The following is a 15,809-nucleotide window of genomic DNA, read 5'->3' as shown; positions in this document are numbered from 1 at the left end:
GAAGCGGAGGCAGAGTGGCTCTGCGAGCTCCTCTCTCTCCACTTTCCCATAGAGAAGCCCTGACTGGCCGCTGAGGGCGGGCCACACACACGCCCTCGCGCCCGGCGAACCCGCGCGGTCACTATCATATGACACAGGCTTTGCTGCAGTTCATCTTCCTCCCTGTGTACTTTCCGTTTGCCTTCCTGGAATTCTGCTGCATCACAGAAGCTGGAAGTTCTGATGTTCCATTGAACTCACGATGGAAAGTCTTGACTTGACCGGTCAGAGTCATGAAAGGCAGTCATAGAAATAAAGATTATTCCGCAGAAGGAGAAGGACCTGGAAAACGACCAAAACGAAAGTGCCTTCAGTGGCATCCATTGCTAGCAAAGAAACTTCTTGACTTTTCAGAAGAGGAAGAAGAGGAAGACGAAGAGGAGGATATTGATAAGGTTCAACTCCTTGGGGCCGCTGGTCTAGAGCAAGATGGTGAAACTGAAGATGATGAATCACCAGAACAGCGAGCCCGGAGACCAATGAATGCATTTCTCTTATTTTGCAAACGTCATCGCTCTCTTGTACGTCAGGAACACCCCAGGCTTGATAACCGAGGTGCTACCAAGATACTAGCTGATTGGTGGGCTGTTCTCGATCCAAAGGAAAAGCAGAAATACACAGACATGGCCAAGGAGTATAAACATGCATTTATGAAAGCAAATCCTGGCTACAAATGGTGTGCTACCACAGACAAGCCTGTGAGTTCCCCAACATCCACTGTCAATCCACGGGAGAAACTATGGGCCTTCCCATCTGACTCTTCAAGAGCCTCGCCAAGCCCCAAGAAAACAAAGCCTGAAGAAATGCCTCAGCTTAACTTTGGGATGGCCGATCCTACTCAAATGGGAGGCCTGAGCATGCTGCTTTTAGCTGGAGAACATGTTCTTGGTACACCAGAGATATCCTCTGGCACTTGCAGGCCTGATGTTTCAGAATCCTCTGAATTGCGTCAGAAGTCACCATTATCTCAGTTTGCCGAGATATCTTCAGGTACCTCCCACCCCGATGTTCCGTCAAAACAATGTCAAGCATCAGCCTTGTTTCAGTTTGCAGAGATTTGTTCGAAGACTTCACAGTTGGGTGGTGCTGAACCTGTAAAACGCTGTGGAAAGTCTGCACTCTTTCAACTGGCAGAGATGTGCCTGGCATCAGAGGGGGTGAAAATGGAAGAATCAAAGCTCATAGAAGCCAAAGAATCAGATGGCGGAAGAATTCAAGAACTGGAGAAGGGCAAGGAAGAAAGAGAAATGAAAATGGAGAAAATAGATGAAGCCAGGTTCCAGAAAGAAGCAGAATTTGAAAAATCAGCTAAGGAAAATGTAAGAGATTCTAAGGAATTAAGAAATTTTGAGGAGCTGCGAATGGATGATATAATGGGTATAAAAATGGAAGCTCCTAAAGCAATTAAAAAGGAAGAATTAGAGGAAGATCAAAAAGGTAGTCACTTCCCTGATTTTTCTTACTCTGGCAGTAGCAAGACAATAATAAGCGATGTTCCCAGTAGAAAGGATCACATGTGCCATCCTCATGGCATTAGGATCATCGAGGATCCCACAGCATTAAGCAAACCAGAAAAGCTAAAAAAGGAAAAGAAGAAAACCAAAATGGATCGACATGGAAATGATAAATCCACACCCAAGAAGACTTGCCAAAAGAGGCAGTCCTCGGAATCTGATATCGAGAGTGTCATGTACACCATTGAAGCTGTTGCAAAGGGAGACTGGGGCATCGAGAAGCTTGGAGATACCCCTCGCAAGCAGGTCCATACATCCTCGAGTGGCAAGGGAAGCATTTTGGATGCCAAGCCACCAAAGAAGAGAGTGAAATCAAGAGAGAAGAAAATGTCAAAGGAGAAATCCTCAGACACCACCAAAGAGTCAAGACCTCAAGATTTTATCAGTATTTCTGCCAGCAAGAACATTTCTGGTGAGGTCCCAGAGGGTATAAAAGCAGAACCTTTGACCCCTACGGAGGATGCATTACCACCCAGTCTATCGGGACAGGCCAAGCCTGAGGACAGTGAGTGTCACAGAAAAATAGAGACTTGTGGCTCCCGGAAATCTGAGAGGTCTTGCAAAGGTGCTCTTTATAAAACCCTGGTGTCTGAGGGTATGCTCACCTCTCTGCGAGCTAATGTTGGCAGAGGGAAACGAAGGTCAGGAAAAGGAAAGTCCTCTGATCATGAAGAGTGTTGGCATGAAGAAAGCTGGACGTTTCACCAGAGTGGGACCAGTGGAAGCAAGAAGTTCAAGAAGACAAAGCCAGAGGAAGACTCTCTCCTTGGCTCAGCAAAGCTGGATGAAGAATTTGAAAAGAAATTCAACAGCCTCCCTCAGTATAGTCCTGTTACATTTGACCAGAAATGTGTACCTGTCCCAAGAAAAAAGAAGAAGACCGGACATATGTGCTCAGAACCGACCAAAACCAGCAAAGGTCCTTTCCAGTCTCAGAAAAAGAACTTATTCCACAAAATTGTCAGCAAATACAAGCACAACAAGGAGAAGCCTAATGTTCCGGAAAAAGGAAGTGGGGATAAATGGTCAAACAAGCAACTCTTCTTGGCTGCCATTCACCCTACAGAAGCCATATTTTCAGAAGACAGAAACACCACAGAGCCTGCTTATAAGGTTAAAAATGCCCCATCCATTCGCAACACTCCAGAGCCAACAACGGCGCAAGAGCCCTTGGTGGGCAGTCAAAAGAGAAAAGCCAGGAAAACCAAGATCACACACCTTGTCAGGACAGCAGATGGCCGGGTATCACCAGCAGGAGGTACTTTGGATGACAAACCAAAGGAACAACTGCAGAGGAGTCTTGTGAAGGTGACCGAGACAGGCTGCAATGACGAACGCTCACACAACCGAGAGTCCACGGAGACGCGGAGCAGCACCCCGGAGATGCCCGCCGTGTCTGCGTTCTTCAGCCTCGCTGTGCTGGCCGAAGTGGCCGCCATGGAACATGCATAGAAGTCAGAGATCAACTCCGCTCACCCATGATGGACAGCCAAAAGAAATGCCCCAGACTCCTGTACTTATTTCTTGCGCCGACCAGTGAAGCACCCTTTACTTGTAAACCATTGTGCTTTACCTACTACCCTAGCCTTGTCTTTATTGAGAGATGCGAGTGAGTCCATGTGGTGGCAAATACAGACAGCAAACAAGGGCTTGTTGCCCTACACGGCCCAGATTCACTTGAAGCAGAAGTTGGCACCCTGGGCCAGTTTGTTCTTTCAGAACCCAGAGTCTTTGAGGGTGATGTTGTCTGTCTGATAATGAGCAGAAATGGGATGATCCTAGAGCTTTGCTTTCTATTGAAGGCTTTTGATGGTAATAGGTGGTAACTTGGTAAAAGGCTGCCTTTACTGTAGCTCATCCAGCGTCTCTTTTACCAACCAGAGAGTGTGAAACTAGTTTCATATATTACCTAGTTATTCTTTCAAAACAAAAACAAACAGCAAAAAAACAAAAACTGACACACTGCACTAGTTATTATTAGATATTCTTGGTCTTTTTTGTACGTGGAGGTTTATGTTCTAAGATGGTTTATATAATAGGTTATACCTACATTTATATTGTAGAATAATATTAAAAAGCCTCTTCCAGAGACTCCCAAACAGCACGGGCAGGCAGATGTACCGCTGTTAGCGGTGTATGCTCGGCCTTGTGGTCCATATATTCTGCACTTTTATATTTGCCAAGAGAGTGGTAGTTTGCTGGCAAAAAGAGAAAGAGAGAGAAGAAGAAAAATTACAGTTCTTACAAGCAGAAATTGTTTCTTAGCCTTGAGTGACCAAGAAGAATTTGCTTGGGTCAAATTGTGGCGAATATTTTCCCAGACAGGGGAAGAGTCCAGCAGATTACAGATTACTGATGTTTTCATGCCTTGAGGATTCTTTTATTTTTACACAAGGGTCTGAGTGACCAATGGATCGTTCATACAGACAAAAAAAGAAAAATAGTATTCAGAAGTGACCTTAGTATTACTTCACTATTCAGAACACATTGAAGACACACTCACTTTGTGTGGTCTTTGAGCTACAGCCCTTTTACATCCATCCCAGACAGACTGGACGGGTAGCAATTGCTATGCACAGCGTAATTGGCACTGCAGGTTTTTAGAGCCATTTTGAGTTTTTGTGGTTACGGAGGTATTGATGAGGGAGGTGTGCCTGACCAGAGTGGGACTCGCGGTTATAGATCCACCTGCAAGTTTCCTGTTTCCTTTTCATGTTTTGTTGCTTTTGAACATAAAACCAACTATACATATGCCAGTGCAACTGGATTAACTGGCTTAGAACATTCAACATATTGACTCCATCACCTGCCGTTCACAGTATCTTGTTTCTTAGCAACAGATGCAAAGTGATAAATCAAAATTAGTCGGCGGCTACAGATTTTACAGGGTATTTGTTCCATAGCACAAAGTATTTCCCCACTCTTGCATCACAGCACAAACTACCAAATTTTAAGTATTGGATTCCAGCAATAATTTTTACTGGTTTTCAAACTGGCGGAATTTTGATAGTGTTAGTTCAAGGTTGAAACTTTTGAATTAGATCTCTAAATGGTGACAGTTTACAAGGTTTTATCTAGCTATCTTATTTATACTTGACTGAATTGTAATGATGATTTTTTTTCTAATCGTAATTTGACCTAATAGCCATACCAAAAACTGACTCTATTAGTACTGACTAGGTTTAGCTTTTCACGGTTGTAGATGTTACTTCAGTTTCGCTGCTGGAAACTATGTACAACATACTAACAGAATTGAAAAAGAACAGAGAGATTTGGGCTTTTTTTTTTTTCAAAGCAGGTAAAGAGGGCATCAGGGCATTGGAACGGTGTCCTCAAAAATGCATATTCCTTGTGGGCATGGAGGAAGAAGGAACTAGTAAGCAAGGTTAATCAGAGGCAGAAGCTTAGCCCCATTCACACAGAAATAAATCAGGTGAGCAACCCCAGATTTTAGCATGATATTTTTACTATGATGCTGTTGTATTCATATTTTCTAAATTTCGAAACACAAAGTGAATGTTTGAACATTGCTGGGTCCCAGTGTTGGTGGCTGTTGGAGTTTCTGGACCACTTGCTAGCAGTGATTTAAAAATTATAATTAGCTAAAATCCAAAAAAAAAAAATAAAATCAACAAAAAAAGTTGTTTGGTGCAGAACATGCACCTTGACAATGGCACTAACTTGTTATCCTCTAGAACATGTTAGAATAGGTCTATTTTTGCCAGTGCCCTCTCCTCCAGTCCTCTGATTACATTTCACTAGAGTTCCTTAACAGAGTGCTGTATATTCATGGGACCTTTTTTAAAAAGAAGCAAAACAAAAGATGACTTTTTTCTATGTGATTAATATATCTTACTTGATCTGCTTTTCCTAAACCTCAGTGGCTTTTCCCTTAGGCAGGGGTCGGGGTGGAGGGCAACCTACTGGATACGACTGTTTTCAGATACTTTAGAAAAAAAAAAACCCACCTTCTTGTAGACATGCTTAATTTTTAAGCGGTTAGGCACTGAGAGTAGCAGAAATCCTGCAAAGCTTTATAGTCTTTTAGACACTCACCTTGTCATTTCTCTGAGTAATGTCTTGATTTCAAACATAGTGCTTTTCTCATGCCCTGAATCCACTGGAGAGGGGTGTTGGTATTTTCAGGTAACAACATTTGTGAGCACACATATTGCAGACCAACATGTAGTACCCTCCCCCATTTATCATTTTCATTTCACTTCTCTCATTCTTTTTTATTTTGGAAAATCATATTGCTATGGTGTGTACCTTAATCTGCCAGCAAACACCATCTACACTAACATTTGTCCCACAAGCATCCTCAAGAGAAAAAGTTGTTGCACCTTATGTATATCTCAAGCAAACCCAAATATGATGCTCTTCTGCCTTTGTTTTATTCTAAATTGTTGTATCATATCTTTCTGAAACCATTCTGAATCTAGTTGAAATTCTCAATATTTATGCTTTTACCTTAATTTCTAGATTCAAACCTGTATATAAATCTTTTGAACAAAATTGTCCTAGCCCTTCTCTGTGTTGCTGGAAGTGGATGATTTAGTCTCAGATGGAGACACAGTACTGTTCCAGTCTTCTTTAGCCTTTTATTTATTTAGTTATTCTGGGTATTTTCCTATGTAATTTTGAAGTGTGTAGAGTATATTATAGTTACTGAAGCTGCAGCTCTAAGAAGCTGAGTGAAAGAGAGAAAATACTGTAAGACGCCCTTCTTAAGTGTTTATTTGTTTGGATAACTGTAATGAGGCCAGGAAAAGGCAAAAGGTCCCACAGCCACTTTGAAGACACAGGTTCTTATCCCCAAACTAGGTTAGGTCCCAGATTTTAGATCAAAATGGTGAATTCTTTAAAGCCCTCTTTTTTAAAAGGATATATCATACCATTGTAATTCTGACAGTCTTTGCCCCCCCGAAAATATATTTATTTAATTCCGTCAGATGAGCTTTCTACCAGTGCCCCGTCAAAGCCACGCTCAACTCATTCCCACGTTATCACTGTTATTATAGTTCCTGCCATTCAAACTGCTGCAGAGAAAAAAAGGGATGGAACACTATGAACAAAAAGGAGCATCTGAACGGGTCTGGTTATTTAGAATCCAACTTGTGTAATCCCTGTCACTCTCTTATCAAGTCAGATGCTACTCTGCCTGAGTCATAGAAAAGTTTGTTTGCACTCTGTAGTCCTTGGCTCATCCTCTGGAAGTGTTTGCACCTATGTAAAATCTCAAGCAGATTATAAATCAATACAGCACTAGGAGTAAGCTGAAAACTGAATGACATGTTTTGTTTAGACAGTTCCGGGGGAGGGATGGGGAATATCAAGTAACTCTGTTCCAAGTTTGACATTTGGCATTAATGTGAAGCAGTGGGACCATGCTGCCTGCTAAAGTACTGTATGAATCCTAAGTGTTCTGGAGACCAGCAGCTGGAGGCTGGAGGCCAGCATCCATACAGCAAAGGGGAAGCATCGCCGCTTCTTGGGGGAAAAGGAAGGAAGTCGTGCAAGGCCTGGAGTCATCATTTGTAAAGGGAAAGTCGGGGTGTACGTGATGCTGTGAGAAGGTTCACCTTTGATTGCACTGCTCCACAGAGCCCTCAGATAAGGCCAATCCTAATGGGCTACCTCGGCTTTAACGGTTAAGTCCAGTAAGTCCTGTTTCAAAGGTTTGTCTTTTTTTGCTTCTACCGTCAGTGCCACTGTTTTCCACTGCAGTGTTTTGACTTCCCAAACCACCTTCTCCGGAGAGAACAATGTATTGCTGAAAATGGGCAGTAGAAGCAAATGCTCTTATTACATTTGACCTATAAAGTATTCAGAGTGACTGCTAGGTGGGAATTCAAATTGAGCTTTCCCCACATAGGATCTTGTTTTGCACCTTATAAAGAGTGTACTAATTGTTAATTAGGTGTTGCTTTTATTTATACAAGCATTCCCAAAGAATTAGATTTGGATTTTGTGTTTCTTTGAGTTTGGGGATTTTTTGTTTTACAGTTATCTTATTTAGATTGACTAACATCATACTTACAATAAAAAAAGAAACAGTGGTTCAGTTCATCTTACCAGATATGTCTGGTGATGTATTCAGAGTCTGATGGACTGCTTTGCTTTTATGTAGTTTGGAAGTGATAATGAAGTTTATTATACCCCATATGAAATGACCTTGTCCTTTTCACTGGGGACATTATCTTACATTTTAGAAAAAGAAGCACCAAAAGAGTGAACAACAAGACAAGTACATTTGATTCCCCTCATACACCTCCATCTGTTTGTGCTACGCTTTCCTTAAAAATATAAACATACATTTTCTTCACACATACAAAAAGTTTCCTCTCCTGGCCAAATTTTATTTGTGGTAGTATGATTTATACTAATAACGGAAAAGAGGAAACCTTGTACTTAGAAGTTCGGTGGCCACTGTTTCCTTGTTGCAGTCAGTGGTCAAAATTGATCCTGCCCTGAAGTTGATCTTTTAAATTAATTAATTAATTAATTAATTTTTAAATTTTTTATTAGTTTCTGCTTACTAACAAAGTGAATCAGTCATACATATACATCTGTTCCCACATCCCTTCCCTCATGCATCTCCCTCCCTCCCACCCTCCCCATCCCACCCCTCCAGGCGGTCACAAAGCACCGAGCTGATCTCCCTGTGCTCTGCGGCTGCTTCCCACTGTCTATCTACCTTACGTTTGGTAGTGTATATATGTCCATGCCTCTCTTTCGCTTTGTCACAGCCTACCCTTCCCCCTCCCCATATCCTCAAGTCCATTCTCAAGTAGGTCTGTGTCTTTATGCCCGTTTTACCCCTAGGTTCTTCGTGACATTTTTTTTAATTCCATATATATGTGTTAGCATACGGTATTTGTCTTTCTCTTTCTGACTTACTTCACTCTGTATGACAGACTCTAGGTCTATCCACCTCATTACAAATAGCTCAGTTTCGTTTCTTTTTCTGGCTGAGTAATATTCCATTGTATATATGTGCCACATCTTCTTTATCCATTCATCGGATGATGGACACTTAGGTTGTTTCTATCTCCGGGCTATTGTGAATAGAGCTGCAATGAACATTTTGGTACATGTCTCTTTTTGAATTATGGTTTTCTCAGGGTATATGCCTCGTAGTGGGATTGCTGGGTCATATGGTAGTTCTATTTTTAGTTTTCTAAGGAACCTCCATACTGTTCTCCATAGTGGCTGTACCAATTCACATTCCCACCAGCAGTGCAAGAGGGTTCCCTTTTCTCCACACCCTCTCCAGCATTTATTGTATCTAGATTTCTTGATGATGGCGATTCTGACTGGTGTGAGATGATATCTCATTGTAGTTTTGATGTGCATTTCTCTCATGATTAATGATGTTGAGCATCCTTTCATGTGTTTGTTGGCAGTCTGTATATCTTCTTTGGAGAAATGCCTATTTAAGTCTTCTGCCCATTTTTGGATTGGGTTGTTTGTTTTTTTGCTATTGAGCTGCATGAGCTGCTTATAAATTGTGGAGATTAATCCTTTGTCAGTTGCTTCATTTGCAAATATTTTCTCCCATGCTGAGGGTTGTCTTTTGGTCTTGTTTATGGTTTCCTTTGCTGTGCAAAAGCTTTGAAGTTTCATGAGGTCCCATTTGTTTATCTTTGTTTTTATTTCCATTTCTCTAGGAGGTGGGTCCAAAAGGATCTTGCTGTGATTTATGTCATAGAGTGTTCTGCCTATGTTTTCCTCTAAGAGTTTGATAGTTTCTGGCCTTACATTTAGGTCTTTAATCCATTTTGAGCTTATTTTTGTGTATGGTGTTAGGGAATGATCTAATCTCATACTTTTACATGTCCCTGTCCAGTTTTCCCAGCACCACTTATTGAAGAGGCTGTCCTTTCTCCACTGTACATTCCTGCCTCCTTTATCAAAGATAAGTTGACCTTACGTGCATGGGTTGGTCTCTGGGCTTTCTATCCTGTTCCATTGATCTATCTTTCTGTTTTTATGCCAGTACCACACTGTCTTGATTACTGTAGCTTTGTAGTATAGTCTGAAGTCAGGGAGCCTGATTCCTCCAGCTCCGTTTTTGGTTCTCAAGATTGCTTTGGCTATTCGGGGTCTTTTGTTTTTCCAAACAAATTTTGAAATTTTTTGTTCTAGTTCTGTGAAAAATGCCAGTGGTAGTTTGATAGGGATTGCATTGAATCTGTAGATTGCTTTGGGTAGTAGAGTCATTTTCACAATATTGATTCTTCCAATCCAGAAGCATGGTATATCTCTCCATCTATTTGTATCATCTTTAATCTCTTTCATCAGTGTCTTATAATTGTCTGCATACAGGTCTTTTGTCTCCTTAGGTAGGTTTATTCCTAGATATTTTATTCTTTTTGATGCAGTGGTAAATGGGAGTGTTTTCTTGATTTCATTTTCAGATGTTTCATCATTAGTGTAGAGGAATGCCAGAGATTTCTGTGCATTAATTTTGTATCCTGCTACTTTACCAAATTCATTGATTAGCTCTAGTAGTTTTCTGGTAGCATCTTTAGGATTCTCTATGTATAGTATCATGTCATCTGCAAACAGTGACAGCTTTACTTCTTCTTTTCCGATTTGGATTCCTTTTATTTCCTTTCCTTCTCTGATTGCTGTGGCTAAAACTTCCAAAAGTAGGTTGAATAAGAGTGGTGAGAGTGGGCAACCTTGTCTTGTTCTTGATCTTAGTGGAAATGGTTTCAGTTTTCCACCATTGAGGACAATGTTGGCTGTGGGTTTGTCATATATGGCCTTGATTAGGTTGAGGAAAGTTCCCTCTATGCCTACTTTCTGCAGGGTTTTTATCATAAATGGGTGTTGAATTTTGTCAAAAGCTTTCTCTGCATCTATTGAGATGATCATATGGTTTTTCTCCTTCAATTTGTTAATATGGTGTATCACATTGATTGATTTGCGTATATTGAGTAATCCTTGCATTCCTGGAATAAACCCCACTTGATCATGGTGTATGATCCTTTTAATGTGCTGTTGGATTCTGTTTGCTAGGATTTTGTTGAGGATTTTTGCATCTATGTTCATCAGTGATATTGGCCTGTCGTTTTCTTTCTTTGGGACATCCTTGCCTGGTTTTGGTATCAAGGTGATGGTGACCTCGTAGAATGAGTTTGGGAGTGTTCCTTCCTCTGAAATTGTTTGGAAGAGTTTGAGAAGGATGGGTGTTAGCTCTTCTCTAAATGTTTGATCGAATTCGCCTGTGAAGCCATCTGGTCCTGGGCTTTTGTTTGTTGGAAGATTTTGAATCACAGTTTCAATTTCAGGGCTTGTGATTGGTCTATTCATATTTTCTATTTCTTCCTGATTCAGTCTTGGCAGGTTGTGCATTTCTAAGAATTTGTCCATTTCTTCCAGGTTGTCCATTTTATTGGCATCGAGTTGCTTGTAGTAATCTCTCATGATCTTTTGTATTTCTGCAGCGTCAGTTGTTACTTCTCCTTTTTCATTTCTAATTCTATTGATTTGAGTCTTCTCCCTTTTTTTCTTGATGAGTCTGGCTAATGGTTTGTCAATTCCTTAAGTTGATCTTTATGCACAGAATTAGTTCCTGTGAACATTACTACTCTTTCCAGAGATTTTCTAATAACTTGGGCCAGAACTGGTTACCGAGGAGCAAGGACCTAATTCCATGCCTCCACACCCTCCCACTGCACCGCACCACACGTCTTACCTCACAAGCTCTAACCTAAATCACAGAGGCACGCGTTTCGTGGACTAACCATGACCTCCCCTGGCGGCCTCAGGGGAGTGCTCACGTCCACTGACACCTCCCTTTAGTGTGTCAGCTCGTAGCGGCAGAGCTGGGGTGGGGGAGGTTTGTGATCTGGAGCTCAGCACATGCTCGGCAACATGTTTCTCATTTCCTTAGCATTCATGGCTTGCTCTCAGGAATCTGTCGAAAAGGAATAAAAACCACCTGAGAGTCCACATTACCAGATTATGAACTTTTCCCATAGGTTTGAATTGCTTACTTACCTGTTATAAATTAACCACAGCTTCATTTGACCACCAGGTCTTAAGTCTGTTGACAGTTTTCAGCATGACCGAATTGCTCATTTTTCTTGCTTTCAGAAATTGGCTTGGTTCTCTTTAGAGTTGGTGTAAACATGCCATGTAAGAAATGATTTCCACTTAATGGTACAACAGAATTATTGCTTTCTTAGATGTATGTGTAGTAAAAGTCAATATACACGTTTATATAATTTCTTTCCTCAAAATCTTATACTTAATTTGATATTTCTAAAAGTTGCACGTGTAAGTCATGTGTATAACCTGCTAAAGTACTTTAACTGTGATCTTAAAAGTGAATAAAAAATATTTAATAGAAAATCAGAATATTGGGCTTCCCTGGTGGCGCAGTGGTTGAGAGTCCACCTGCCGATGCAGGGGACGCGGGTTCATGCCCCGGTCCGGGAAGATCCTACATGCCGCGGAGTGGCTGGGCCCGTGAGCCATGGCTGCTGAGCCTACACGTCCGGAGCCCGTGCTCCACAACGGGAGAGGCCACAGCAGTGAGAGGCCCGCGTACCGCAAAAAAATAAAAAATAAAAAAAAAACTCAGAATATTTTAGTATTGCAAGAGTTCTGCAGCTCTTAATAGTTTGTAAATCCACTATCTCATTTGTAATTAACATTCTCAATTCTCTTACTCTATGCCTTTTTATAAGGGAATAGTTAAGACAACTTTCTTTGTTGAAAAGGGTATAAGGTATGACAAAGCCCTGAGATATTTCAGGAAATTGTATTTATTGAGAAACTGACCAAGAACCCACATTTTTCCCTGTTACTGTAAGAAGTCTCCAGAGAAAGATTTTCAAAGACTGTCAGTTCAGTTCTTCTCACTGGAAGAAGTCTGGCTATTTTGATCCCTAACTGAATTTACATAGATCATCTACATTTGACCATTCAGAGGTACTGAAGAACATTGCTTTTGTTCTGGACCATATGATGTATTTTAAAATTTAAAGTTGAAACATAACATATAGTGCTTCTTTGCAAATATGAGTCCAAATAAGAACAGAAATCAGTCACTGTAGAAACACATGTAGCCCAACAGAAATCTTGACTGGGCAAGGAAGCTTCACCTACTTCACCTAGGGACGAACCCGCGTCCCCTGCATCGGCAGGCGGACTCTCAAACACTGCACCACCAGGGAAGCCCTGAAGGGAATTTTTTATCCAAAGTTTATAATGAGTGTCTACAAATCAGTGAGAAAATTACAAATGCCCAGTTTAAAACTGGGCAAAAGATAAAGACAAGTTATTCACAGAGCAAACTGTATAAATAATAAATCAACACATAAAAAAATGTTCCACCTCACTAGAAATCAGGGAAAAGCCAATTTAAACATGAGATAGTATTTTTAACTTCAAATTGGGGGGGAAAACCGGAAGAGGGAGTGTTGAGGAAGGATTTGGGAACCAGTTCTTTACATATAGTACTGAGAAGGTTGTAAATTTCAGGGAAATTTGTGAAGGAACATTTCAAAAGTTTATACATCCAGCAGTTCTACTTCTATAAATCTTTCCTAGAGATATGTGTACCTGTGTGCAAATTTATATTTACAAAAAAATATTTTCCGCTGCATTGTTGGCAATGACAAAAAATTAGAAGGAACCCAAATTCCCATCAATATGAGTGGTTAAATGACAGTAGAGCCATACTCTAGAATGCTCAGCTTCCAGTAACCAGAATAAGCTCGACCAATGTGCACTGATGTGAAAAATTTCCAAGATACATCTTAACCCCCTTGGTAGTATTCTTTTTTTTTTTTTAATTTAATTAATTTATTTTTGTCTGTGTTGGGTCTTCGTTTCTGTGCGTGGCTTTCTCTAGTTGCGGCAAGCAGGGGCCTCTCTTCATCACGGTGCGCGGGCCTCTCACTGTCACAGCCTCTCTTGGTGTGGAACACAAGCTCCAGACGCGCAGGCTCAGTAGTTGTGGCTCACGGGCCTAGTTGCTCCACGGCATGTGGGATCTTCCCAGACCAGGGCTCGAACCCGTGTCCCCTGCATTGACAGGTGGATTCTCAACCACTGCACCACCAGGGAAGCCCCGGTAGTATTCTTCATATCTTAAAATGTGCATACCTATGACACATAAATTCCATGTCTAATTTTCTGTCCTACAAACCTACGAAAAGCTACAGACTTCTGATCAATATCCCCCAAACTATTGTCAATTGTAAGAAGTATGTCCAAAAGAAAAAAAAAAGAATCAGAAATCTGTTCAAAACCAGCAGATTTTAAAGAACTTATTATCCCCTCACCCACCTCTGTTCTGCTATAGCAACGCTGGAAGACTGCAACTAGGAAAGAGAGCAAGCCTAACTCCCACCTCAAATCTTGTCTCTCAACTACAGGGTATGACGAAGTCATTTAAAAAATATATTTAAAGGAGACTGAGCCCTTAGGTGAAAGACCCCAATAAGTTATTTCCCTAAAATAGACAGTAAATAAAGAATTTGGAATGAGTTGCAGGGGAAAGATGTGAAATCTCTTTCTTTGGGTCTTCTTAAAATTATAACATTCCCACATATGTCTGCAGTGTTTTAAATATTTTCCATTTATGTAGTAAACATTGAAAGACAGAAAGACAGAGGTTATTTCCAACTAGATGTTATCCTTTCCCCCCAATGGAACTATGCTTTCCTTTCTAGACACATGAGCTCTCCTTTTTCGAGTCTGAGATCGGAAGTTCTCATGGTTGAATTGTTAACACATTTTTCTTTATTTGGGTTGAGTTTGATCCAGCTACTCTGAAGACTATGGTTTCTTCACTAAAAATTGCTTCCATTGTAGATTTATCACCTGGTTGGCAAACACTGGATAACTTCAGGCACAAGAACATTACTCTGAACCTGGGTGTGGTCAGTGAGATAGAAACCAACATTATTTTTTCCTTCATGATATGAAATATACTCTATCTTTACTCCCAGGGTTTTGTCCAAAAAACTCATAAAACATAAATTGACTCTGACCTTCAGACTCCCATGTTCTCCTCCAATCTACACAGCAAAGTCTAAGTTCAATTACACCAAGACTGATGCCAAATTTCAAAAAACGAGAGCACCCTCCATTTCTGCTGGTGCCAGGTGTGTTGTTCCAGGTGCACAGAAGTATCTTAAAAAGTCTTAGTAAGTCTCATTCTACAATAAATAATTACTCAACAAGTTCTCTCTGGACCAGGGTATACTAAGCCAGTGTCTGCTTTCTATTGCAGGCGAAGAAGTTTGTGGTCTTTCATGGAGCTTCCGTTTACCAACCTGGAAATGGCATTCATTTTATTGGCTTTTGTTATCTTTTCCCTCTTTACTCTGGCTTCCATCTACACTGACCCGGATGAGAGGAATGAAGGTAAACAGAGAGAGCTCTTCATAAGAGTCCCCGTTTCCTTTCCCCACCCAATCATCTTTCTCTATGGTTTGATTTGGTTTAGTTTCTATTCTGTATGTGAGAATGAGTTTGTTTTGGGGTGTGCTGTGTGTGTGTGTGTGTGTGTATGAGAGAAAGGAGACAGAGAGACAGAGAAAGAGAGTTTTATTAAATAGCCTGAAATATCTACTGTGGCATTTTACCATTCTTTATTAAGAGAGGTTTGGAAATGGAAACGATTATTCACATGACTTTTAATCCCAGGATTTTGCAGATCTTATGCCCTGAATTTTATATATATATATATATATATATATATACATATATATATATGTATATATGTATATGTATATATATAATTTTTCTTTCACCATCCTCCCATCACTGCCCCTCATCCCTGTCCCCCATGAGAAACTTAAAATGTGCAGAAAGCACAATATCTTTCAAAGTCATTAAAGGTAATTTTCACAGGCTAAATGCAAGTTCACAAGAAACAAATTCCATTATTGTATACATATATGGTGTGTGGAGGTGTGCGTTTTTGTTCAACTATAAATAAGAAGGAAAAGAATTAAAGGTGTTTTCCTAATGAGCTCTTGTCAAAGCCCAAACTTTCAAAAAAAATATAGAAGCGTTTAAAAAACTCAACACCACATGTTTGCTTATTGCCAATCATAACAATTATTAGCAATAATATGTAATTTAAATGGCAGTTCTTGGTATTTCACTGTAGTTCAGGTCCTACCAAATTTCACACAAAATTACTGGTGACTGACCATTTTTGAGGGCAAAAATTATATATATATATATATATATATATATATATATATATATATATATATGGCA

General features: G+C 40.4%; 1 protein-coding gene across 1 annotated transcript; it reads left to right on the top strand.

The window, feature by feature from the left end:
• Nucleotides 1-272: 272 nt before the first annotated feature.
• Nucleotides 273-3,210, top strand: LOC309793206 (HMG box transcription factor BBX-like; the record flags this gene model as incomplete). The annotated part of the gene is given in 2 exon segments (XM_082603578.1): nt 273-2,992; nt 2,994-3,210. Coding segments are annotated over 2 exon segments (2,820 nt in total). The 3' UTR covers nt 3,094-3,210.
• Nucleotides 3,211-15,809: the final 12,599 nt, after the last annotated feature.

The sequence above is a fragment of the Mesoplodon mirus genome (assembly GCF_964341445.2).
Source record: "Mesoplodon mirus genome assembly, chromosome: 2".
Classification (NCBI taxonomy): Eukaryota; Metazoa; Chordata; class Mammalia; order Artiodactyla; family Ziphiidae; genus Mesoplodon; species Mesoplodon mirus.
Note: the sequence above shows the minus strand (reverse complement) of the source record. Positions and strands in the feature narration are given on the sequence as shown.